The sequence below is a fragment of the Poecilia reticulata genome, linkage group LG20, assembly GCF_000633615.1.
Source record: "Poecilia reticulata strain Guanapo linkage group LG20, Guppy_female_1.0+MT, whole genome shotgun sequence".
NCBI classification, from domain to species: Eukaryota; Metazoa; Chordata; class Actinopteri; order Cyprinodontiformes; family Poeciliidae; genus Poecilia; species Poecilia reticulata.
In genome coordinates, this window is record NC_024350.1 from 10,180,441 (window position 1) to 10,208,013 (window position 27,573).

The following is a 27,573-nucleotide window of genomic DNA, read 5'->3' on the forward strand; positions in this document are numbered from 1 at the left end:
CCCACCGCTCTCATCTGTTTGGACGGGTGTCCCTGGTGAATGTGCATGTGTTCTGTGTATTTATTGATTGGTCCGGCTCTCATCTTTCTCTCACTCTCGTTTTAAACCGAGGCCTCAGCGGAGCGGGACGGGCCGGGAGCCACGGCGGTTTCTCGGACCCCCGGCGGGTTTCAGATGTGGAGGCTTAGAGAGAGTTGACAGACTTTTGGCCGAAGTGCCTCAAATTAGCTTAAGAGTAACGAAAGCCCCCCCCCACTTATCCGCTTCTCAGAGTCTGACTGTAGAAATGTACACAGACGCACACATGTCACCCTCCGTGTACTACTGGCCGAACTCTGCCCTTTGTCGGAGGACCATTTGTTGTGGGCCTACTCTGTCCCGGAATGTGTGGGTATTAAAAGGGGGACTTGATGGGTATTAAGAGGAAGGTGAAGGTTTAGGATTACACGGCTGAGGGTCCTCTACAGATTGATGTCCCCCTCAACCCCTCTGTGATATTTTGAGTTCTTTTGTATGTTGGCCAGAGAACAGTTGAATGCAGAGAGCAACAGATGTATGTAACACAGATATCTCCCACACATGTGGGTTATGACCAGCTGATTAATGTATTTATCCCACGAGGCAGACTTTTATTGTCCGCTGACTGCTGGTTATTAGACCTCTGTAATCACCGGATGGTTTAACTCTTGAGTTTTAATTTACATTAAGGCTTAAGTGTACTTTCTTGGAGATTTGTGGTGAACAGACACAAATTGGCGCATAATTGATTATCGACGGTTTTCAGTATTTGTAAGCCAGTCGCAATAAGCAATTAATCACATGATGAATTAAAATGAGCTAAATAATTTTCATTCTTGTGATTAATATTTTGTAGGGAAAGTTTATTTATAGTTTCGGTTGTGTGTTTTTATTTAGGTTTTTTTTAATGGTTTTTGGTTGTTGGGTTTTATTTTGGATATTTAAAATATCTTCCAGTTCCAATTAAGCGTTCTTTAAAAATTACAGTTTTTTGGTCCTTGGTAGGGTGGACTTGCAGCATTACTATGCCATTATCAATATGTTACTTAAAAATGGTCTCAAAACAACAGCATTATTGTTTATCGCAATAATTGAGACAATTTAGGAAAATTTATAGTATCTGTATTTATAGTTCAAAGTATTTGTGTCCAACCTTCCTTATTTTGGACCCAAAAAATAAAATAAGGATTGCTTAGGAGTCACCTAATTAATCAAGAGCACAGTGATTTATTTTTGATTTCTATAAATCTGACAAGAGTGTAAAGAAAACTGTTTTTGAAATGGACCATAGGAATTAGCGATGGGCATTTATTGTGTCGTTGATCATTTAATGTGAAAAATGTCTTGTCACGTTAAGAAATTTGACTTCTGCTAAACCCAAAAGACTTGATGTAAAGATGTTTAAGGTACATGAATAGTTTCAGGACACTGTAGCTGTAGAAAAAAAACAACAACTTAACTCTGGCCAATTGTTATAGATAATTCATCTAAAACAGCTTAACTTCATGTCCTGCTCTCTGAAACGGGACACAAAATGGTTGTTTTTCTTGTACTTTGAGCAGAGTTGTTAACCCATCCGTGTGTTTATGTCCCCTGATGCTCGTGGAAGCTGCTGATTGTTGTGGATTGCAGATTGCTTTGACCTTTGTCCCCTTTTGCCAGCAAATCTGACAACCATTAGCAGGTGTTTGTGTGTCTCAGGACAGTGGATGACTCCTGAAAGCCATTCTGCTGTAATTGAGTTTGTGTCCTTGTGTTTAAAAACAGCCTGACAGGAGCTCGTCGCTGACATTATAGGAAGGCATGCAAAGGGAAGACTAGAAGAAGCGGGGCTTGTGTAACAGAGCCCCGGCGGCGGGGAGAGGTCAGAGTTTGGTTTAGGTTAAACCTCTGTCCGTACATGCGTGCAAATAGCTGTAATGAAGGCTAAGTAAATATTGTTGCCCCAGGCGTCCATCGTTCAGACTCTCCATCATCTGTCTTGTCTCGAGAGTGACAAACCATTTCCCAGAATTAGATCCAGGAATATTTAAACTCGCGCTATCGCGTCTCATTTGCGACGCCGACTTTTAGACTTTGCGACTTAGCGACATTGCACCCGGTTCTTTCATTCAGAGTTTCGGTTGTGCCTGCTAGCTCGGAGTCACAGGAATCATTTTTACATTTCTGTGAATTAGATTTAAGCGCATAAGCCCGGTCACGCTGGTATTCATGAGTCTGGATCTGGACCCGAATGCTTGTGTTTGTGTGTGTGTCTCTGGCGGCTGCGGTGTTTCCATGATCCCATGGTCCTCCTCCTTAAAGAGCTGGCTTTGCTCCTGATAGAGTTGGACTTAACAAATAGTCACATGGGAGCAGCAGCGATGCTATTTTGGCCACGTTAGCTCGTCTGTGAGGGGCTAACGGTGGAAGGGCTGAGTTCAGCATTTAAACTGCGACATTAGTAACACCTACTAATGAGGCCATGTGAGACCAGGCTAATGGCTGAGATTATAATTGATAAAAGATTGATCTAGCATCTGCCATCTTTCTCAGGATGACATATAGAGCTGTAAATGAATGAATAATTAGTAAATGGTTTTAACTTACTTAGCCATAACATACTTGGTCATGTTATTTCTTCTGGGGCTTCAGTCTGGAAGTGAAAAAGCTGGTTTTAGGTGTCGTATCTGCTCGAAAAGGCCGCCTACAGACATGTGTTTGACCTTAATAAGAGTGACGAGTGGCGTTGCTTTGCTACCAGCCTGTTGATGTTTGTGTCGTTGGAACAAACAACCAAGTTTTACGTTTATTTTAAGCGAGGGAACAATGAAGGTACTTTCCTCCTGCCAGCAGGTGTTTGGGAAGGGACAGTGATGCTTTACTGTATGCTCTGTTGGAGAAAACTCTGGAGTCTCCAAGACTTTCTCTGGCAATTGAATTAACCTTAAACTTGTTCTTTTTATTTCTACTGAAGTTATTTAAGAATAAGGATCAGCTGGTAGCTCTGTTCCAGTCTGATACTATAACCAAATAAAAAACATTTATTCAATATCCCTACTAGAAGTGTTAGTGTCCTTGATGAAAGCTGGAAAAAAATAACATTAAAACAGATTTATTTAACGGCGATGTTTCAGACACTTTTCACTTAAATTAGATCAAGTTGTTGGCATGGAGATGTGAAAGCTGTGTAACGTGCTCTTTAGAATCACTTGTTTTATATTTATTCATTATTACAAAGGGGCTTCTCTGGACTCACTTGTCTTACAGTATTTTTAAATGTCCAGATTTAGTTACTTGTCCGCCATTATCGCTCACATGAGCCACTGAAAGGGAACTCGGTCAAAATGACTTGTATCGATTTTAATTGAATCACCCTAAAGTTGGCGTAAAAACAGTTTACAGTAAATGAGTTTCATCAGGAACTAAACATAATGACCAATGCCTGAAATGTAAAGATAAATAAAGTATCCCACACAGAGCCTATAAAAGTTATTTTGGGACTTATTTGGCTGTGTCAGAACCAGTGCAGTGCAATGCCACAAGACATCCGCTTTACCGTTGGAAGTGACGCGTATTAATTGAGCGAACAACAGGAGGATTGTTGGCGTTGTCGGCTTATTTTCAGTCGTAGCCGGCTGTTGTGATCTCAGCCGGTTGTATTAAATCAGAGGCAGCTTTACAGCTGACTGACCTTCCAAGCAGCAGACATGAGAACACAAATATGGTATCTGCAAGGACAGGTGTGTGTGTGTGTGTGTGTGTGTGTGTGTGCGTGTGTTTGCTTGCGCACATGTGTGATTTGCGATCAGACATTCTCGAATGCAAAAGAAATAAGGATTTTTACCTTGAAACAGAAAAAAAAAATGCACCTTAAAATTACAAATCCTCCTTCCACTTTTGTCAGTGAGCTTGTTTTTGGTGAATAAGTGTTTTAAAAACCATGGATTCGTCCGCGCTTACTCCGGCTTTGTGTGTGTGTGTGTGTGTTGCCAAACCACCCTCCGCCTGGCTCTGACAGTGCCGTGTTCCCCCCACAGGTGCTATTTCAGTCGGCCGACTGTCATCCCAAAATGCTTTTCAGCTGAGTGCTTTTCAAAACAGTCGTCAGTAGTTAAGGCTCTTTTTACAAGGGCCCTCTGCCCCGCTGAAGTTCAAAAAGCCGCTTGTGATCTGCTGATTAGCAGAAAGGTGTACGGTGTATATAAATACCTACAGATCTCCTTCCTTTTTTTTTTCTTTCTTTTCGACTAGGGTACTCGGTTTTCCGCTTCGGTTTCATCCGCTTTACTCAGGCCAGCTAGGGCCACTTTCCCAGTCGCATTACTGAAAGGAAAAAACAAATAGCATATTAATACAGATAAGCATGAAGAGAATTCAAACAGATAATATGACGAGACACAAATCTTGAAGATAAGTCTGTCGGAAATCTGAGTTTCAGGAGCGACTGAGGAAAAAGGCAGCTATCACAATATGGCTGGAGCACTCGTCAATTAGCACGGCAGGGTGTAATAACTTGCAGCTAATGGATACAGCTCATGAGTAGGCACCCAGGTGCACATGCACACACACGAAAAATATTGTAAAAGCACTAAATGAGACTGGAATGGCTGGCTGCGAAAAGTCAAGGCAGACTGTGGGAAAGTGCAGCACTTAGAGAGAAATATTCGGACAGGTGTTAGAAATATGGAAGGCATTTTGTTAAGGGGCTTTGTTAACACATCAAGTCTTTAAATTCATTGCGTCTAAAAAAAAAAATCTTGATTTGGAGTTAGTTTTTTTTTTGTCAGCTGGACAGAATTAAACTCGACTCCTGCAGATGCGTCTCTCGGTCATTTCTGCAGCACCTCTGAGTGTCACAGTCTGCTGTTGCACCACTTAACCAAACTATGTCTTCTGGTGCCTTGACGCCTGCATCCCTCCAGTCTCAAGGTAGATTTGTTGGGTGCATTATGTTTTAAAAATGGGCTGCACAAAGGAAAAAATGTCACTTGTAAGCTGAAATATAGCAGTAATAAAAGAACACTTCACAGCACTCACGTTTGAAATGTCGGATCCAAACTTAGTGCTTCTGAAAGGGGAAGAAAAAAACAGCTTGTGGTTGCCATGTTTTTGAAGCTTTTGTGTGCTGCAAGTTTTTTAACTTTATTAGGCCTGCAATGAAACTGTCCCTTCTTGAAATTTAGCAGTTTGCTTTTTGCGCTTTTATATGTTACTTAACGATAATTAAGGCAACCACGTTTGTGATATGTCAAACTTACTTGACGTATAGCACATGTAATAAAGGCATTACGCTTCCCTTTCCATTGTCTTCATGATCAGAATAAGCAGGAATAGTGACTACAATTGGGGGGAGAAGAATCAATTCACAAGCCTGGATCGTTCAGTGAGCCGCACAATTACTGTCCGGTCTAATTACCGTCTATTAACACCAACAAGCTGAGAGGCTGAAACCTTAGAAAACCCAGCGATGTACGGCACACAGGAAGTGAAGGCTTTATGAGATGTTGAAACGTTTTCTGTTAACTACTTACTCTGGGGGGGGGGGGGTGGAGTTTCAGTTTTGGAGAAGAGTGGGACACGAAAATGTGAGCAAAAAAGCACAAACAAATCTGGAGAGAATCCTTATCCTACTATTCCTCTGTACATCTATTCACCTGCAGTATCTGCCTTTCTTCCCTTCTTTCACATTTTATACTTTTTTTCTTTGATTCTTTTTCTCTCTTTCTTTCAGTGTAACTTCCATAAAAAACATCTGTCACTAAATTAACTGAAAGTGAACTTTTAAATTTTAAACATAAAGATATATTTATGGGATTTAGCAGTGAAACATAAGCAACATCGCTGAAAGTATATAGTTTTAGGCCTATAGGTCTATGTAGATTTGATTGTTTGACATTAATTAAACCAAACGGTTTTATATATATATATATATATGTAACCGTTATAACAGGAGTTCATATTTTGGTTCAGGTTTCTAAATCTAGTCACCTCCTTGAACATTAGATATCTGGTTAACATCAAGTAAAAGGAGAGCCCTCTTTAATGCTTTTTCAGTTGTTGGGCCGCAGCATGGGGGGAACGTCCGGTGGTGACGAGGGTACTCATCGGCTCGAAGACGTACACTCAGGAATTCTTCCAGCCCTCCCACCCCGGGGGGAAATGTGTTTGCATTGGTCCGTATAGTATGTGTGTGTCGGTATGTGTTTAAAGATGAGCGCTCACGCACCATCAGTCGCACACACATGCCAGAGTCATGGTCAAACGACTTGTCTTTCACACAGTTCATTCCTTAAAGCCGTCCGTCCTGCTGGAACTGACAGCGTATGGAAAAGCAACCAAAAAGAGTCCGCTCGTCAATTACATCGACGCATTCTCGCCTCGCTCGCCTTCCCACGTCGCCTCGCTTTGCTGTTGCTCATTCCCGCTCCTCCTCATGTGTTCAACTCGGGGCTTCTTGCTCATCCTTTCCTCAAGTAAAACCTGAAAGACAAAATTTAAAGCACATTATTCAATAGTGTAATTATATCTATCTTCTGCTTTGACCTCACTTTATTATTAGGTAGTTCAATACTTTTCCTGTGCTAAAACAAATGGGAGTGGCTTCAAGTGTTTTATTTGTAATTACTTAATATTTTTGATTGCTGGTTTTCTCAACATCGTTTTAATTACAACATCGTCTGACGACTGTTGCGATGGTTCCTGTCAAATTTATGCAAAGCTGCATTTTGTTTGTGCCATTTTGTATTGCTGTCAACCTGGGAACAGTCAGGATTGTAATATGGTTTTGGGAAGTGTTCCAACTAGTCAGTTCTGCTGCTTTTTATTACCAAATTATTGAGGTTTTGCTTAAAATGAGCCAGTCATACTGATTTAAAATGACAAATTTATTATTTCAATGTCATTGTTTGTAGAAGAACAGCATATCTGTGATTCCCAGTCGGTATTAAAAGAGCGTCAGGTTTCAGAAAAATGAGGCCACGATGAATCATATTGAAACTTTTTCTACCTTCAGTATATTCTGTACCCTGTGCGACTGCAGTAAATAACAAACTGAAATGTTTTAACTTGAGTGTTGCAACAGGAGTCTGTAAACTCCCTTCATCCTCTAAAATACTTCTGATTAACCCTGGGTAAAATTCGGCTAGTGCAAATTTTGTTCTACTAACCTTCAAAACTCAGCAGTAGGGCTGCACAAAATTAGGGAAACATGCATTTTTAATATTTTTGTTGATTAATTTGTAATTTCCAGACTCGTCTGTCTCAGTTTTATCATCATTTCCCATGGTGCTTTAGTGACTGAGACACAAACCTATATCAGGTTTAGGAATTAAGAGCAGTAAGAGTCCCTCTTGTTGGCCAAGTATATTATTGGGACGCAGAGTGTGAATGCTTTGCACTTGAAATATATTAGACTACCAATGACTGCATGAGGGAAGTACTTATCAAGTGCGATATTACATTTACTGACACTGTGCAACTCTCCTCTGCTGTTTCACTCAAAAAAAAAAAAGCAACAAAATAATGTCCACCCTGTGTACAGCCGTGCTCCGACTCAGAAACGAGCAGAATCTCCAAACATTGTGCTCTCGAGTTTGAACCGTTGTCTGGGCGCCGCTCTGGTGTCTTTTATATGTAATCTAAACCTCTCCCTGCTTGACGTTTGATTGCTGAGAGACAACACTGTCAAATGTTCTCGAGCCAGTAGAACCTCAGCAATGAGTGTCACGTAACCCCTTCTCATTAGTGTGCATTATACGTACCGTTAAATTAGGTCACTCGGACAGCTTTTCCGAGAATTTTTGCACGTCGTAATATAAATCGTCGTGATTTGATGTGCTGCATTTTGTTTGGTGAAGACCGTGTTCCTCTTGGCCGGAGATTCACATTTTTGAGCCTATAAATAAATAAATGCGACACAACTTTGGCGTTTGATTTCTCGTTTATTGGCTCTCGCAGACTCGACCTGGGCTAGTGGATTTTTAAAGTTACTGGCATAAAATATTGGGTAATTTTGATCAAATATACCGGTAGAAGTGCGTGCTGTGCTTAGACCAACATTTGGATGTGTGTGTGTGCGCGTGCGCATGTGTGTGTTTTTGGTGAGACCTTGACCTTGACTGCAGCCCCTAATGTAGGAGGCTGTTCTGTGAATGACTCCAACTCCCCTCACTGTTCGGTGGTATGTAGCAGCCCATAAACCATGCTTACATCCCACTCTGATTTCAGGGAGTGGAAGCCTGGTCCCGCCCCTTCCTCACACTCTGAAATAGCCACGTCCTTGTCCCCACACGGATCATGGTGTGAGTCGAAGTGTTGTATATATGCGGCCGCGGTTGATTGAGGAGCAGATTGCTGGTGACAGGTCACACTGCGTTCCGTCGCTTTGACCCCCCCTTAGATTATCGACCCAACAACCCCTCTACCCCCTTCCTTCCTTGGAGCCCCCACCTGTTAGGATCGCTCTGCAGCTCAGAGCTTCCCTCGCTCTCGTACACACATTGGACGGCCTGCGTTAACAGAATTCTCTTATTTCTGACACTCGCCCTGCTGGTTATAAAGGCCATTACGAGTCTTTAAGGTGTGTGTGTGTGTGTGGGGGGGGGTGTGCGTGTGTGTGTGTGTGGGTTGAAAAGACGCCTGTCACAGCACGCTCTCGTAATTGCCCTCTTAGCCAATTATCCCCCATTTAAAAGCAAGTCACCTGCTCTGCTCCCCGTGTCCACATGAATGCAAGTGCACAGGCTCACACACACTCAGCCGATAACATAGAAGCTTAATATTTAATCATTGTTTGTCTCTGAGTGATTTGTTTGTTTACTGGGCTTGTGTGTGAGCTGTTTTGTTGTGTGATTTTGGTTGTTATTCATGCTGTTGTCTTTTCTTTCCCTCAGATTCTGATGCACACCAAAGACATGGTTCAGAGGGTAAGCTGTAAACATATTCTTCCCTTGAACTACAAGTTTGCTTAACTTAATTTAAGCAAACTGCTCTTTTTTTGCTTGTCTTTCTTGTTGGGATTGTTGTCATTTCTTTGGCTCTGCTCACCACCTTTGTGTGTTTACAGTTGGATTAGTGTTTTTTGTTTTTCTTAGTTGTGTTTTATGAATAAAATCACTGCAATTGTTACAGGTGAAATTGTTGCAAACATGTAAGTCCATTTTAGTCATGTATTCATATTAAGCAATTAAGCACATATTGCAGAAAAAAAGTAAAAACGCCCATGTTGGGTACGTGTTTTAGGAGTTCTGATGGTTCATTGTATAGTCATTGCTTTTATTTGTTGATTTTTGTGGCTCAGATGAACCTGGAAGTCATTTATGGCGACACAGACTCAATCATGATCAACACGAACAGCAAATCACTGGAGGAAGTCTTCAAACTTGGACATAAGGTCTGCGAGTTTATTAACACTCTCTGGTTTAGAAGAGCTCTCTGGTTTTCAGCTGTTTAAATTTACTGCTGTGAATCTGATTTATGTTTAGATAAAGGCAGAGGTCAACAAGCTCTACAAACTGCTGGAGATAGACATCGACGGTGTTTTCAAGTCTCTGTTGCTGCTGAAGAAGAAGAAATATGCCGCCCTGGTGGTGGAACAGCACGGCGAGGGTCGTTACAGTGTGAAGCAGGAGCTCAAAGGCTTGGACATCGTTCGCAGAGATTGGTGCGACCTGGCCAAGGAGTGTGGGAAGTACGTGCGACAGATCCCGTGTTCCCAGTGTCGGATTTATTCAGTCACAAACTGGCATTCACAAATTTAGAAGAAATGTTTTCATTCACGATTTTGGGAAAACTCGACTCGTCTTCTCCTTCCCCCAGCTACGTGATTGGTCAGATCTTGTCGGACCAGAGTCGGGATGTCATCGTGGACAACATCCAGAAGCATCTGGTGGAGGTTGGAGAGAAGGTGGCGAACGGAGACATACCACTCAACCAGTATGAGATCCACAAGGTAAAGATGGCAGGAATCATGAAGTTCTCTTGTGTTCCGTTTCTGATTTGCGTCTCCTTTTTCAGGCACTGACCAAGGACCCTCAGGACTACCCAGATAAGAAGAGTCTCCCTCATGTGCACGTTGCTCTGTGGATAAACTCACAGGGAGGTCGGCGTGTCAAAGCTGGAGATACAATCTCATACCTCATTTGCAAGGTGCTTAAATATGAGCTCTAAACATCTTCATTAGATACTTTTCACTATTTCTTTCCACCTGAAATGCGTTGGTGTGTTATCTTTTGTTCCAGGATGGCTCCACGTTGGCGGCCAGTCAGAGGGCCTACGCTCTGGAGCAGCTTCAGAAGCAGGAGGGTCTCAGCGTGGACACGCAGTATTACCTGGCCCAGCAGGTCCACCCTGTAGTTTCTCGCATCTGCGACCCAATCGAAGGGATCGATGCGGTGCTCATAGCCTCATGGCTGGGTAAGGTCATTGCACATTATGATATGCTCAGGAAGCTTTTATATTGCCTACATTCAAACTTTGTATAGTTAGCAACCACTTGTTTGGGAGGCATGCAAAGAAAACGCCTCATCTGTCCTACTATGCCAAATATAAACATGTACCACATATTGATTGGACTTGAGCTGATCTCGCCTGTGAAAACACGCTGATTGAAAGGCGGTGTGTGCCCCAGGTCTGGACCCAGGTCAGTTCAGATCCCAGCAGCAGCATCAGAGGGAGGAGGAGGCCGACGGCACGCTGGGCGCGGCGGCCCAGCTGAACGACGAGGAGCGCTACAAAGACTGCGAGAGGTTCACCTTCACCTGCCCCCAATGTGGCACTGACAACATCTACGACAGCGTCTTCGAAGGAGCGGTGAGTGACTGAGCCAATCCACACTGATGCTGCTACGAAGTGAAGAAGTAAAGGGTTATTCGCTAATGCCATTTACGTGATCCAGGTAGTCATCCGATATCAATTGATGTCTTTATTATGAATGAGAAGGGTTAAGATTTGACAGAAGCAAAGCCTTGACCAAAAACGATGTCATCAACACGAATAAGGAGCGTCAGCGTGGGAGCCTGTTAGTAACGCTTCCTGCGAGGGATTCATGTTTTTGCCGTCCTCCATATTGTGTCTCCAGCTGTATTTTTAGACAGCTGCCCGGCTCCGAAGCGGACTTGTTTTCATTGGCATAGCTTTGGACTCCGCAACTTGAAAAGCCTAACCCCGCCACTCTCTGGACACACACTTGTACACACGTACACACTCATCTCCTACCATTTGTCAAGCCAAGGTCCTGAGTTGGAGTGTTATCAGCTTCTAATGAGGAGCAGGGTGCAGCTTTTTCTTGTCTGGAAGGCTCCAATAAAACAGATGAGCCTCTGTCCTCGGCAGGAGGAAAGAAGTTGCATTAAATTAAAAGAGGAGTATCTCACACACACACGCATGCCCTCACCATAAAAGGAGGAGATCTTTACGCCATTAGACGAACGAGCATGTTTCAGCGAAAAGCATATTTCTGCTTGAGCGTCATAAATCTCCTACTAATACCAGAATGACCTGGATATAATCAGTCTGAATCATTTCAAAAATTCAAAATAACTATTAAGTCAGTGTTTATCTTAACCGTATCCACCACGTGCTTGAGGGCTGGTATGCACGCAGACACTCTGCAAACTGATAAGGCTGCGAGTTAATTAAGGTGGCGAACACGGTTTAACAGCTTTGTGAGAGGGGAGGACGGATGGGCCTTGACTCCAGCACTGACACAGAGCCAGAGATGGTAGGAGGCGGCGGCGGCGATGGAGGACAGAGAGGGGAGGAAGGTTGTTTGATGGGGGTAGCTAGAGAGAGGAAGGATGAAGAGAGCGCTGGGTATCCTGTGTGGGCAGTTAAAACGCAAAGCTGCATATTATCAAACCGTGATAACAGACCAAAGTCTTCTTAAGCTGCAGAATGTAAAGATGGCATTTGGTTGTGTTTGCTGAGCACCTTCTCTAGTTTATTTACCCGCTTCTTGCTAAATTATCTTACAAGCTAATAGTGTGTAATTTTTATTAGATCCAACTTGTTTGGTTTGGGAGTGAGAGGGGGTCGCATATCAAAATGAAGTCTGGAATGAAACAAGACAGATAAAAAGCAAGAGAGGAAGGAGATAGTGGAGTGGGAAGAAGGGAGTCTGCTTTCATCTGAACTAGACTGGAGAAAAAAAGAAAAGGAGGAAAGTAATGAGAAGAAGGGTTCCTTCATAGTATTTCAGAAAAATATTCAATTTTGACACTATTGCATCAAGGATATTGATTATGATTTATCTATTCTGAATAGGATTTTGTCCTCACCACTCTCCATGAGCTAAATAAATATATCTGGTTTCAGCATTAAAGGAATTTAGCTCAAATATGTTAAAGATATGAATGGATGTGACTTGATGTATTACATTCTATCAAATATTGCATCCAGATATTGCAGTTGTGACATTGCATACACTGATTACCTTTATTCAGCATAATATGCAGCAATATTACTCTTGAAAAGTTTGTGATTTCTTGTTGGATGTGTGCATCAGTCAGGATTTGTTTTACCTTGATCTGATTTAGGATAACATATCTGATGCCAAAGTCCTGGTCCAGTTGATTAAAAACTAGTTGTGGCATGTATTTGCAGAAGAAAACTATTGAAAAATGTTTACAAGACTGTCTTTCTTTTGTTCCATCTTCTAAATAAGAGACCTGGACTTTTATTTGCTGAGAACCCAGATACCAGTTCTTTTGGTTTGGTTGCTTGCCAATTGGTTTAAAGTTTTAATATAGTTTTCTGTTATTTTAAGTGACATTTTAGGAAATTTAACCTGGAATTTAATTCTGGAAAAGTAGGGAGTAATGTGGAACAGTGGGCGAAGGATGAAAGTGTGGCTCTTATTAGAAAAGCCCAGAAGTTTTAGGCAGACTGTGAAATATTACCCTATTTTTCTGTCTAAAAAGAAGTGATGCAAGTAAAGAAAAACACTCTTCATGGCTGGCTGGGGGAGGGGGAGGCGGGATGTCACTTGCTTAGTTTTCTGCCATTGACTTCTCTGCAGAAACCTTTTTTTTTTTTTTTACTGCTGTCAATGCGACAGGTAAATGGAGTTCAGGTTCTAAGGGCCAAGTGTTTAAAGTGATTGCATTTAGTGTAATTGTTATGTAGCGGGACTTCCTTCCTTCATTGCATTAACTATAAGCCGTCCTGTCAAGCGGACAGTTCAGGGGGTCGCACTGACCTCTTTCCTTCACGGGACAATAATGTTAAAATTCACTGTGCATGGGCGGGGGGCACTTTCAGCTTTTATATTGCCAGTGTTTGACATGCTCTTTGCTTGTGGTTTAAAGTTAATGGACAAGTTTCCATGTTGCAATACATAACTGTTTTTTTCCGATTACCGCAGTAAAAATGGAGCTGTGATGAGTGTTGCATGCTCTACTTGTGCAAGTAATTGTTTCTCTTTTACATCATTTAAAATCAAACAGTTTAAAAAAAATGCATGACATATTTAGATTTGTATTCATCTTTTTCCTTTCTGCTTCTTTTTAAAGAGTTTCTTTAAGAGCACTTATAATATATTTTGGGTTAGAATTCCCTAATCGATTTCTAAGCTAATGCAAAAATATTGACGTGAATTTTTTGGGTTTTTTTATATTCTGGGATTTGACGCGTTTCCTTTTCCAGGGTGATAAAGCTGAGCCCAGCTTGATGCGCTGCTGTCACATCCCTTGTACGAACAGTCCCATCAACAACGTTGTCAACATCAGCAACAAGCTGCAACTCGACATCCGGCGCCACATCAAAAAATACTACTCTGTAAGTATATTTGACAGATATTGAAGCAGTTCTAATGAATGGACAACTCAGACACGTTTCTTGTATACAGAAGTTCAAAAGTGCTAAGCAACAGTTGTGTTATTTGCTCTCAGCAGGGAAAAATATATATATATATTTTTTTTTTCGTTTTCCACAAGGAGGATGTCCTACTCTCTCCTAATTTACTCTGATTTAGTTGGATTTTCAATTATTTAGATTTCTTATTACAATAGATAATTATTAGTGTGAGCGGAGGTAACATTTAATATTTTAAAACTGATCACTTAATTAATTTTTCTTTAGCAGCTTAGATTAGCGATTAGCACCACCAGCATTACTAAAATGATGGTCTTCATGTGCATTTTTGTTGGACGTAAAATCCAAAAGGATTTCTAAATGGAGCATGTTTCATGAGGTACAAAGCTAAAAAAAACAAAAATCAAAAAAAAAAAGCAGAACTTAACTCAACCTTGAATGAAAAGAAAACCTGTCTTAAAAAATAATTTCCTTTTAAATCGCTTTTTCCCCAACTCTGCTACCTAATTGACACAGAGCTAAGTTTAACTGTTATTTACTCAGTCGTTTCTTTGTCGGAGCATTTACATATGGCGCTTTCACTCATCGGAAAACGATTGGATTTTTCATTTTCTTACTAGCTGGTCACCGATCGAGCTCTAAATTGTTTGATTTCAGTCACCAGCCAATTTCTCTCGTCCTCTCCAGCGCGGGATTTTTCCACCAGACGGGTGTTGCGCACATAACAAGCGACGCATGTTCTTAAGTAAATTAAATCAAAGCGCCAACTGACAAATTACAGTAGTCAGATAAATGACTGCATAATGTAATGAAAGGGCCAATCCTTCCAGAAACGTATCTCTGAAATGTTCCAGCTCTGCTTAAAATAACAGGGGCTCCAACAGGTGCAGCTTATGATGGTAAGAGAAGCCATCATAAAGATGTTACACTAAAGATAAAAACCCCAGCAGGGCAGTGCGGCTGACATTTTCAGCCAGAGAGCACACTCTGTGTGGAAAATGAGGAGAAGCTCTATAAGGAGTTGTGGGAGTGATCACATTTGGCATCAGCAGCAGTGGCTGTTGTATTTTGTTTTTCTACTTTGTGTGATTTATTTATTTATTTTTTTTCTTAAGCTCATGTAGTTTTATTACTCGTGTGTTTTAGGTTGTATTTTTATGCTTATATAATTTATTTATTAACCATCAATCTACTTGGTAGATAAATGGGACAAAATTAGAAATAAAAATAAAGAGGTGTGTACTTGTGTCCCCCCTGCTGAGTCAGACAATTACAGCTGCAAGCCTTTTAAGGAAGCCTTCTACCAGCTTTGCACACCTGGAGAGCAGAACAGCTCATTGAGATAGTATCTAAGCAACATCTTGCCACAGATTTTCATTTGGTTTTACATCTGAACTTTGACTGGACCATTCTAACACATGAATATGAGTTTATCTAAACCATCCACTGTAGCTCTGTTTGAATGTTTAGGGTTGTTGTGCTGCTGAGGAAAAGCTCCCATACAGCATGAACCTGCCACTGCCGTGTTTCTCTGTGGGGGTTGCTACGATCAGGCTGGTAGTATTCCTCCACACCTAGTTACTTGCCAAAAAGTTCATAAAAGATCTAATCTGACCAGAGTGTATTCCACTGAGTTTTCCCTTTCTTTGCTTAACGGAGAAACATTATTGTGGGGTGTCGGACAGAACAGGAGCTTCTTAAAGAGACACACGACAGTGTTGTGGCACTGTTCAGGTGTATTTTTGAAGTGGACATGTTAAGTGCAATTTGAAATAAGAAATGTAAAATATGATAAAAATAAATGTTTGTGTTTATTTGATTCCTATTCAAGACACTTTGATAAGAGTGACTATATGTAATATAGGCAGCTACAGAGTATCTTTGTTTACATTTTTGGTTGGTGGTGTGCCTTGTGATTTTTTTCAATTAAAACAATGTACTTTGGCTCAAAAAAGGTTGAAAAACACTGGATTACACTATATTTGATTAAGGAGTCTAAATACAAAACCACACCACAGTTTGAACATTTTTGATTGTAAAACAGTCAAACTTGCATTTCAACTCAGTTTATCGATCTAGCACCAATCCACAACATATTGGGGATGTTTAATTACATCTGGTTTTAGTTGCCGACATGGACAATTCTGAATTGATTAATAAAAGTCAGAGCTCGGTTCTTTTTATGGTTATTTATAACCTAACTTTGAGAAATGCCAAAGGCAGAACTTAGAAGTGCATAATTATAAAGTTTATCGCAGCGTCTCTTGCAAAGCTTTAGCGACAGTCGGCAGTTTTTGAGAACTAAATCAGAGTGATGGGATCTCTAAAATCAGGCTACAATGTCTTTAGTTTTCTTAGTGTAAACAAACAAGCACAGTGCTAACAGCTATGAAAATGTATCGCTTTGAAACTCTTATCCGCTGACCGGTTTTAAATTGAATCTAACCTGCATTTGGCAAAAAAATATGGTCTTCTACTCATCTACTCTCTCTCTCTCTCTCTCTCTCTCTCTCTCTCTCTCTCTCTCTCTCTCTCTCTAGTTTATTAATTCAGCTTATGCTCACTTATCAGCACAAAGTGATTCTTTTTTTTATTCAGCTTCAGACCTTGTTAGGACCATAGGACATGGAGGAGCATGGAGCTCTGTTTGGTGACTGCATCCAGCCTGCAGCCTGAGAGTAAATTAAACTGGATGCCTGTGCCGTCCCTCTCTCTCCAGGGCAGCTTCCAACACCTTGGTTTTAAGTGTGTGTGGAATGCACCGTCTGCAAAAGTGTGTGTATGCGTGGAGGGGTTTGGGGCAGGGAGGGGGGGTAATTCTCCCACAGTGCTGAACAGAAATCAATTAGTGTGGTGAATGTGAGGGGATCGACTCCCCCCCTCAGCCCCTTTTGTTATTATGTGTGAAACAGCTGCTACCACTGAATACTTGCATGTCACACAGCAACACACACGCACACACTCTTAGATGCACACACCACTGTAGGCTGAACAGCAGTGGACACAGCACACACAGCGGGGCAATGAAGAGGGGTAATATTGTGTAATTAAGGATTCCTTTCAGGCCGAGGGAGAGTTCAAATAGAGCTGCTTGTCTGGCCAGATAGAGTGAAAGCTCTGCACCTCTGGGTGTGTGTGTGTGTGTGTGTTCATCTTGAATTGAGACCAGAGACACATTAATCATTAGGGAAATTACCTCTTATCCCCCTCCTCACCATCACCTCCATGATTATCAATAAACCGGCACCCTGAGAAAGAGCAAACACTTGTTCCCAACTAGCCCTCTCACACAGACACACACGCGGTCCTTCGTTGTCTCGGACCCCTGTCTTTGGCAAAATGAAGGATTTGTTTGTTTCCTGATCCGCCCAATCCCCCTATTTTTTTTTTCTTTAAACCCCTCCCCTCTAACCATGGTTGCCATGGCATTTAACAAATTATTGCAATTACCCTCGTCATGCGGGTCGCCCCTGGAAACGGGCTGAGGGGCAAGGGAAGAAAGGGAGGGGTGGATAAAGAGAAGGGTGAATGAAGACCAGAGAAGGTGATAATCCTGTTTTGAACAAAAGGTCAAATTGTTGAATAGTGAAGCTTTGATTAAGCGGAGGAGGTACAAAGTGGAGCCGTTTGAGCTCTTTTCACTGTGCTGGTCTGTGTGAGAGCGTGTGTTTGTAAAGTGGACCGGTTTTCAGGTCTGATCTCCTTGGAAATGTGGACTGATGAAACACAAGAACCAGACAGGAGTCTTTCTGGTCTGTGTGTGGGACTTTGGCGGGTCGGATTCTTGTGGGAATAGTTCACTTTAGGAGTGGAGAACAGCTTCTTAATTAGTCCATTTTTATTGATGGAACTTGTTAAAAAAGTATATATTTCTTATAACTTTAAAGCCATCTTCTCTTTTATTAGGCAGCCTTTGGAGGAAGTCTGACCAAAAGCTGTTTTATCTAGTCACTAGTTCGTTTTGTTTTTTTTTTTGGTTTTTTTTTTTTTGCATATTTGGCAAGAAATAATCAAAATCATAGATGACAATAAGTAGAAGTTTCAATCCCAAAAACTTTTTTTAATACAACATAATTCCCCAGTTACCTACAAAGCCTAAGCAGAGAGGTCCAACCCACTGAGTGAAACACGTATATCTAATTTGTAAACCACATCGACTTAACTCGGGATAAAGAAATTGAATTGAACAGAAAAATGAGGACAAAAACAAAATCAAAATGTTTTCTCTTTAGATCTCTTCTGATTATCACCAGGAGAAATTGTCAAATTGTGATCACTTGCTGTCTGATTGGTGCATCACCAGCTCTGAGTACTAAGTGCATTTGAATAGTTGCATTGTCTAATATTCATATAATTTGAATTGTGTGGAACTGAGGAAAACATTTTGCATGCAGACCTGCAGTGACGCACACTTTGATCTAAAAAAGAAAAAAACATTTTAATCATTTTATGCTTTAGAATCAACAGAAGAATTTCTGATCTTTTGAATAGACCCCGCGGCTCTTTGTTTGGTTTAAAGAGAAGCTTTAAACCAAACAGTTTGGCAGGTCAACAGAATGACCAATGCTGCTGAGTGACAATGAAAGGAAAATCCTCTTGCAAGGAACCAAGTTTGAGTGCTAGCAATGGAGGAATCTCGAACTAAAATCTAAACAATTCAAATTTATTTCAGATGTCTTGTTGAATCTGGTTGTCAAGTTAACAGTTTAGATCAAACTGTTTATAACAAGGACCACTTCAATAAAGAAGCATTACATCTACTGCTATGTTGAAAAATATTTAAAGACGTATTTGCAGCAAATCTATTCATAACTATTTGGAGATAATGAAATTTTTTTTTCAAAACTCAAGAGAACACGAGACTGAAAGGTCGCAAAGTCACACTAAAGGATCAGCCGAAGTCTGCCAAGTCTATTGAGCCACAGTTTGAGAAATATAATAAAATATCAAGACCAAATTGGGAGATGGAGAGTTAGTTGATTGATTCAAAAGTTTATGTTGATTGAAATGGCATAAATCCATTCTAACACAGTCATGAATACAAAATGACATACATTTCAATCAATTTGTTACAGATACTGCCAAATAAGTTTTAGTGAACCGAGTGAAATGTGTCGGCTTTAAACAGCTTTTTAGTGAAGCGTTGCAGGTTGGAGGGACAGCTAATGTGACTACAAAATGATTCCGGAGCATCACTTTTTGCTTCATGCCGCTAAAACCACTAACTAAAAACTAAAACCACTATGCAGTGTTTTCAAATCTCAAGCCACAACCTGCAACAATGTGACGGAGCAGAAAGGTTTTTGGAGGAAATGGGGGAAAAAAGGAAAGCGTGCGGACAAAGAGGAGGAACAGAGGGAGGGTATATTTCGTGGTGGGCCCTGTCGTGGCCTGGTCTTGCCTCTGTTTGGTTAAATTATGTGGAACTCATTTGACGTCTGCATTCAGTGTGTCAGGTATCCACTGCTATAATTATGCAATTATGAGCCTTTATTCTCTCACGTCCGACTGTACACCCCTCAACCCCCCTCCCCCTCTCGCTCCAGCAAAATGCCTCAATTAGATGTTTTTCTCTTCTTCTTTTTTTCCCTTTTCATCCTGCCTCACTACTGATGTGCTTCTTGTTTTTAATCCTTTATGCGTGGCTCGCAGGTCTAATGCACTTAATCTTACCTTGATTTTTATTTTTCTGCTTTGTGCAAATAGCTGTGGGGTCAGCCGAAGCTGGGCAGAAGGCCACTGTGGGAAGCTTTTCCTCTTTTGAACCTCCTCGGTCTTTAATGTGTTCTAATTAATTCATTGTGATGCCCGTGAATGGTGACAGATTGAGTGTGATACAAACACGTTGTTTGTGTGTGTATGTGTCATAACAGGAACAGGAATGTGTGCAAAAGGTACTCCCACGAACACACAACTGAAGAAACTCTGCAAACAGCCGGCTCCTACTTTCACCTGTTATTTTTTCATCTTTATGATGCATTGTACTTCATCAGTGTTTATTATAGGAGGAGAAACACCCTCGTTTCCCAGGATGCCCAGTTTTTTTGGGTTCTTTTTTTTTTTTTTTACACAAGGGTGGCTAAAGGTTGAGGTAATTAGACCTGGAGCTGGGATCTGTGGGTAACGCTGTGAACTCTGGGACTTTCTAATTGATTTGAGACATGTGTGTGTTTGGTTTTCATTTAGAAGAGATTGGCTTTGTCTGTGTGTGTGATCAGCCTGTTTGTATATTGGCTAATTTTATATACCTCTTACATTTTCTGGTGCTGACACTAAAATAACTGCTATTATTATTATCATCTGCATATTATTATTTAAGCAGATTTGCATCCTAGCAATTGGTTGTTAGAGATCGCACTACTTAGCCTTATCAAAAACAGTATTCTTTTACTTGACTGTGATTACACTGATTGGGCGATTACATTCTACACATAAATTAGATTTTTTTTTCTTTTGCAGCACCTTGAGACACTTGTTGTGAAAAAGCATCCTTTAAAAAATAACTTTAAATTGAATTGAACAATATTGTGGTATAGCTTGAAAGTATTAAATGCTTTTGGTGGACTGACCCATAAAAACGAGACTGAACTTATTTACATTTAAGTAGACACAAAGCTGCTCCGTTTCAATATGTTTTGCACTAGAAGGAAACGTTCAGCACTTTATTGATGGTTTAGGTTATTTTGCTAGTTTGTCATCAGCTAACCTAAACCCATGATTTTTGTAAATCAGAATATTGCTATGCACTTTATTTTTGATAAGAGGCTCAAAACAGGTCTGTAGGTCTGTATTGTGCACGTTTTGTTTGTTTTTAAAGTGTTAAGAATGAGACTAATGGAACTGATTTTGTGTGTGTGTGTTCATTTAGTAATGCCTTTTTTTTTCTTATTTAACCTGTTTTAGATCACTTTAAGTTGTCTTCTTGCGCAATCTGCAGGTGAACTTTAATATACAACTAAAAGATCTCTTACACTAGATTCTTATGTCTTTACTCAGAACTTGGATCCATGAATGCTATCACCGAATTGCAGGGCGGTCCAGTTTCAGTCTATAAAAAGCAAGCTGCTATTAGCAGTACAAGACACTAACAATGTGTTTAGCACTATTATGCACATTCAAACACTGAAGGAAGCGTGTTTTACTAGTGGGTTATAAAGTACTTTTTTAATTCTTTGGAATAAAAGCAATTAGAAATGCAAATAAATGGTTTATTACTTCAACCTTGTTGCATTTTTAGCTCCATGGCAGCCATATTGAATTTGAACTCAGGGTTTGACAGAAGACTGACTTTCAAAATCTGTATATTAAAAGGAAATTGTGGTTGTTTTATCCACTGGTTAATCTTAGTAGAGCTGTTCTGCCATGGTGCCTTTAAAACTAACAAAAATCCTGTGAAGATTTGTAAATCAGCTTCAGTTCAGTCCTCAGAAAATACATTAGAAATATATTACATAACTATACTCCCCTTACATAATGGGATGTATGATACTGGATTCAGGAAAATGAGACAAGTTTCCATTTTTGTGATACTCTTGGAAAAGCAAAGAAAAATCCATTTTGAATAATTGAGTCCAATTGAACAAAAGCAACTGAATTATTATTATTATTTTTTTTGTATATTTTCAAACTATGTTTTAAAGGATCTCTGATCAGTGCTAATTTTAGGTTGAGACAGTAATTTGATTAAAAACCAGAGCTGATCAAATGCATCTTAAAAAACTGAAATGGCCTCTAAGTTTAGCACCAAAGAACAACTGTAGCACTATTAGCAGCTAACTGTTAGCATCTCACGGGGGTCCGTCACTCTATTGGAGGAGGGGTCTTTAATTCGTTTATAACAGAGTATTGTTGACTAGGCCTTACCGGAATCTGTCAATGGAGCTATTTGAGAACTACTTCCTTCCCTCCTTCAAAATAAGAGTCCCAGCTGGTGAACTTACAGCACTGACCTTATCACCTAGCACCATATCAGGATGCTATATTAGTAGCATAAATGTGTTTTACCAAAGTTGTGTTGACAACAGGCGAAGAACTTTGACAAGAAATTTCAAGCAAGAAGTTTTAATGTTGTTACACCCTTTGCCTGCAACTTTATGATAAAGAAAATATGATCTAATGTGCCGTTTGATATAATAAAAAAAAAACAAAATTGTGTTTGTATCAGTAGTTTGTTTTGGTGTGTTTTTTTTGGGTTTTTTTCATGAAAAGATACTAAAGTTTGTATGGAAGGTTGAATAACTTTGAAGGCAAAAATACATTCATCAACTATTTTCCAACTTATCCTGTTCAGAACTGATCAAGACACCAGACAAAGACTTAAAAATCAATCAGAGCCAGTGCAGCTCCTATGAGTGAAGGGGTGTGGACAGGGAGACAGGTGCTCCGGTTTATTTTGAGTGAATGGAAGGAAGGAAAGACGGATGCAGCAGAGAAGCAAAGGCGTTGATGACGGTGGGTCTTATGCTCTGTCATTAGTTGGGCATTAACCCCCTCCACCAGCTCCCTCCCTTTCCAAAGCCCCCCTGGTAATGACAGGGCATAAGAAGCAGAGAGGGGGGGAGGAGGAGTCTGGAAGAGTATGGGGAGATTGAGAGGGTTAGAACGCAGCACCTGCCCAGGGTCGCCGCCTCACCCCAGGGGGTCCTAACTACTGCCGTTTTGGCTGTCCGCTGCTCCGCCTGCGACTGAGCAGCACGTTGACACTCATACACGCCGAATAATCTGAAACGTAAAGGAAGACAGCGAGGCGGGACGTCAAGTCAGACGTGTGCCACCTCTGTTTTCTTCCTCTTTTCTTTGCCTATCCTGACACACTTGTTTTTTTTTTTTTATTTACAAACCCTTTTTTTCTCTCTCTTCCTCAGAGTACTTTTGTTGTCAGATTGTTGTGCTGAATTAGAGCAGCTAAATGGAAGCAACAATTTTCAGCAAAATTTCCTTATTATGAGAAACTGCTTTTTTTTCCTCCCTTAAGTGTCTCCAGTCAACAGAAGTTTTGTCAATTTTTTTTGTAGAACATATTTATCGAACAAATAAATGGCCACATAAACACGTTTTATAAACAAGTAGTCGGCTGCTGCTCGAACATCTATTTAAAAAAAAAAAAAAATCTTTTCAGTTAAAAGAAAATGTTTTCTTAAACATTTATACTCTAAGACTTTTTTTTTTTTACGTTGACAAATAAGTTGGACTAATAAAAATATCCAGGTGTTGAAAATCATTCAGAAATTACAGAAAAGAAATTGGTGCATGTGTCACTTTCGCAGCTATGCACAAACTTTGTCCACAGTCGATTTATGTTTAAATTTTATGCTTTATGTCGCTACATCACAGTTTGATTTTACACATTAGTATTTCGACTTAGTATCTGAATGTACATGCTTTCTATGGGATTTAAAAACTGCTTTTAGCTTCTTTATTGCAGTCTTGACAACTTGGAAATTAATTTGAACTGAACCTGTGATTTTTTTTTTCTTTAAATATATTTCACTAAAAAAGACTTTTTCTTCTTCTTTAGTGTAGAATAGTATAGTCTTTATTTACAAGTGCTTAAAACTCCAGGACATTTTGCAGTAGAGTGGATTTATTTTAGTTCAGGTGCCAAAAAAAGCAGCAAAGTGACCCAATGCTTTCCTGGATTACTGTTCAAGCAGTTAAAAGTTGAGACCCAATGTCCAGAATGTTGCGAAAAAACGGGTCTGTGTGTAGACATTTTCTTAACTGAATGCATGTTAACTTCTGAGGTCTTTAAGAAACCTATCTAAAAATATTCCCTGTTACTGGATGGAAATGAATCTGATCTGGTCTGTTTTGCCGCACAGGGCTGGTTGGTGTGCGAGGACCAGGCCTGCCAGAACAGAACTAGGCGCCTGCCGATCGCCTTCTCCCGACACGGACCCATCTGCCCCGCCTGCACCCGTGCTACGCTCAGAGCTGAGGTAATGCCCTCTCGGTTTAACGCTCACCAGAGGTCTGCACTTCCCCGCTGTGCTGAATAAATGCGCACTAGTATAGCGGCAACGCGCACCAAAGCACAACAGAGCTGCCTCTTTGCTCCTCGGGCGACGCCACACTCTGGGAACTCTTTGTGCTCTGTAGGTCTTTTCCAGATGATGGTGCTATGGAGCTGCAGTCTGGCATCTCCTCATATGTGCTGGATGTCTCTGCTTATTAGTGTCACATTTCATCATATGCATGACATAATATCCCTTTTTTGTCTTGCGTCATGTGAATGTGCGTCTAAGAGCTGGTTGGTGGTTCAGCCATTAAAACCACCTGTCTGTGTGGCTCTGCTCCCATGAACACTTTGTTAGTTTGACCACTGGATTTGAGAAAAACACTCTTCCTTTCAATTTGAGCATGACATTTCTCTGTCCCACTCTCACTCTCCTTGTTTCCACCGTCGCCTCTCTTAACTCTCTCTTTTCAGGGTCTTTTTTATATATATATCTGCTTTGCTCCTGTGTGTCTCCCCCCTATTCTGGCTGCTTTGCTCTGTCTGGCGATGTGGCGACAGGTTGTAAACCAGAAGGCCAATTTCTGCTGTCACTGTAGCCACTTAGGCGGCCATTGCTGTGCCTGAGGGCCGTGGCACTTTAAACTGCAGGCTGAATACAACATTTAACTTTTCTCTGCTTGCTCATGCAACATTTTCCTTTCCAAAATTTGCTGCCTGCCTTTATTTGACTTCTCTTTTAACTCCTCAGTCCTTGGACATGTCTTTATGTACGTATTTGACTGAGTATTGAAAAGAAAAGCTGTTTGTATTTGGATTTGTTAATTTCTCTTACCAATGTGGAGGACATTATTGTTTCAACAATTACACAGTTGAACACTAAAGCTAACACATTTTGCCTTTGCAAATATAAAACTGCCGGTTAAGCACTGTGTCTGAACTTATTTAATTTTTATTTATTTTTTGTCATATCCTATAACATTTATATGCTCTTTCTGTTATAAAATAGTGTTAAAAGTAAGAAGAAAAGATTTGACTTAATATTATTTGGTGATAATTTACATGCTCAAACACACAGTAGAGAATTAACCAAACTGCTGAAAGTGTAACCACAAATAGTTTCATACAAATCTTACTATATCTTGAGACATTATTCAAACATTATTTTTTATTTAATTCATCCATGTTTCTGTATTTACAAACCCAGCAACATATTAGAATGACATGGTACCTTCTCACACTGAGCAATTAATGCGAGTTACTGAATAACCTAGATTTTGTTCATTAGTGTTATGTATTCATTTGGACGATTGTAATGTTGCCAACACGGCAAAACATCCAACACTCTTTTACTCCGTTCTATGTTAAACTGCTGAACTGATCCTACGTCAGACCACCTACATTACCTTGTAAACGTATTTGTACTCCTTGAAAGTTTTTGTGTTTTTCCACATTACAACCTAAAACATCAAGGTATGTTTTTTTTATTTTTTATTATTATTATTTTTTATTTGTATTGATACTTATTTATTTTGGCCAATGCTGTATGGCTGCTTTTGTCCATGAAGACACCACCTTTACTGTGAAACAAAATAGTGGCAGCATAATGCAGAGCGTAAAACTTCCAACATGCACAGGAAAGCTGCAAAACATTTGAAACTGAGGCCAAAGATCACTTTGAAGTAGGTCAAGGACCTTAAACCTACTGCCGGAGATATGATTGAAAAGTTTGGATCAATGCATATCAATATGTCTGGATGACTCACTCAAACCCAATTGAGTATCTGTGGCAAGACTTGAAATTGATCTTTACAGATATAGATATAAATGATATTAAAGACAGCCAACTGTAATTCCTGCTATGATATACTAACTTATTTAAGCCCTCCTACAATCTGATTTATTAGTTTTACCACCTGTGTTGAACAACAGTAATTGCTATATATTTGGAAGGTTCCCACTATCATGCTGTGCTAAATTACTCTTAAACTTCTAACACTTTTTAAACAAACAAAAACAGATGCTGCAATAACACAAACAAATAAATATGCAGAAGTTTGGAGTAAAGATTGTTTGGTTTGTTCTTAAAATGCTTCTGTAATCAACACAAATGCTTCAATTTGACATTTAAGTTGTCATATCAGTAACCTGATTTTCCTGTTTCTGTCTGATTTTATTCTCTTTGACTGTTGTTGTTGTTGTCGGCTGTTTAAAGCTCCATTTCAGTGTTTATCCTGCCATCACTGCCACTTTATTAACACAAATGATTTCAGTTTTACTCTATGCTTCTACGGTAAACTTGATAATTATATATTTCACTGATGGGGCATTTTTTACAAACACCTGTAGCTAAAGATTTTGCAGAGGGATGCAAGCATAAAGTCAAAGTGTTATAATTTAGTTTGAATATTTGTTTTCAAAGTTAAACATTAATGTAGCATTCTTTGCAAGCTTCCACAAATGTCTCAAAAGGCAGGTTTTTTTTTTATTAAAGCAAAAGTATCCCTAATACTTTGTGATGCATAAAGGTTTCCAGTGTTCATATTCATAAATGTTCAAAAACTCCAGATTACCTTTAAAACTTGGTAATCAAGAGACAAAACTGAGGGTTTGCCAAACACAACTGCTGCAGTCTTCATCTGAAGTCCATTTTTCATCCCTGTAATTTAAAGGTTCCTCTTACTACCTACAGCTTTTAAATAATCAGAATATTCATTAGTCAATTTGTGTTTTTTATGCCTTTAATATCTGGACACTAAATGGCTCCTTTTTAAAGTCTATCAGCCATTCAGCAAAACAAGCATCTGCCCTGCTGAAGTGCCCTTAAGCCAAATGCTTAAACCCTAATTACTGCCACTGAACTCTCTCTCTGTTGCCTATTTTCCAGGAAACATTTATATTATGGCTCATAGTCGACTAATATTGGCTGCTCAGTATATGGTAACACAGTTGTCTGAATCGAGCCGGTGCACGGAGAGTAATAGCCCAGCAGCTTACATATTTAATTGGTGCCAATTATACGAAGCACTCAAGAGGTCATTCAGTGGCTGTTTGAGCTGGCGGTAGTCAGACTGCTCGAAGAAGGGAAGAAGAAGAAGAAGAAGCCACCATTTTCCAATCAGACATGCGATTTCTTTAATCAAAGTTTGGGGTTGTTTGAATGTTTCGTCTGATTGTCGCTCTCCGGCTTTAATTGAAATCTGTCGGGATATTGAGTAAATATCAGCGTTCTGGGACGTTTCAGTTCAGAAACATCGCGGCTGTGCCTCTGCATTCCTCCTTTGGTACATTACCCATCGCTTTGGGCTCCGTCTCTTCCCTTTCCTCCCTCCGTCTCTTCGTCTCTCTCGCTCTGCCTCGTCCCTCTTTTCCCCTCCCTCCCTCTCTCTTTGGACACAGATTCAGAGCGTGATCTGATCTCCATGTAATGGGAGAGTAATAGGCACTCTGCCTTGATTGGTTGGTAATTTGGGGGAGTTATGCACAGGTGCAATTTGTAATATTTTCAGTAAATTAAATTTCTTTCTCTTCCTCTCTCGCTCACTCTCTCCATCTCTCCTCTGAGCTTCATTCCTTTCTTCCCTCGTCCATTCTTAAATATCTCTCCCGACTTTCCTTTTCTATTCTCTTTTCTTCCTCTGCTCCATTCTTTCCCTTTCTTTCCCTCCCTCCTTAGCTCTTACGCTCATTCTGTCTTCTCTTGGCACGTTCTCTCTCTCACTCTTCACTCTCTCTCTCCTCCGCCCTCGCTGCCTCTCCCTCTTTTTCTCCCCTCGTTTTATTGATGTACGCTCAGGCGCCCATTAGAG

The 27,573-nt window shown here is 40.3% G+C and overlaps 1 protein-coding gene across 2 annotated transcripts in view; it reads left to right on the top strand.

Annotated features, from left to right (window-relative positions):
• Nucleotides 1-27,573, top strand: part of pola1 (polymerase (DNA directed), alpha 1) — a 55,605-nt gene that overhangs the window by 12,392 nt on the left and 15,640 nt on the right. For both annotated transcript variants that reach the window (XM_008438607.1, XM_008438606.2), the window contains exons 27-35: nucleotides 8,892-8,924; nucleotides 9,299-9,391; nucleotides 9,483-9,688; nucleotides 9,817-9,949; nucleotides 10,015-10,146; nucleotides 10,239-10,413; nucleotides 10,628-10,809; nucleotides 13,642-13,773; nucleotides 23,631-23,747. In XM_008438607.1, coding sequence (XP_008436829.1) covers nucleotides 8,892-8,924; nucleotides 9,299-9,391; nucleotides 9,483-9,688; nucleotides 9,817-9,949; nucleotides 10,015-10,146; nucleotides 10,239-10,413; nucleotides 10,628-10,809; nucleotides 13,642-13,773; nucleotides 23,631-23,747 — 1,203 coding nt within the window. The remainder of the gene's footprint in view (nucleotides 1-8,891; nucleotides 8,925-9,298; nucleotides 9,392-9,482; nucleotides 9,689-9,816; nucleotides 9,950-10,014; nucleotides 10,147-10,238; nucleotides 10,414-10,627; nucleotides 10,810-13,641; nucleotides 13,774-23,630; nucleotides 23,748-27,573) is intronic.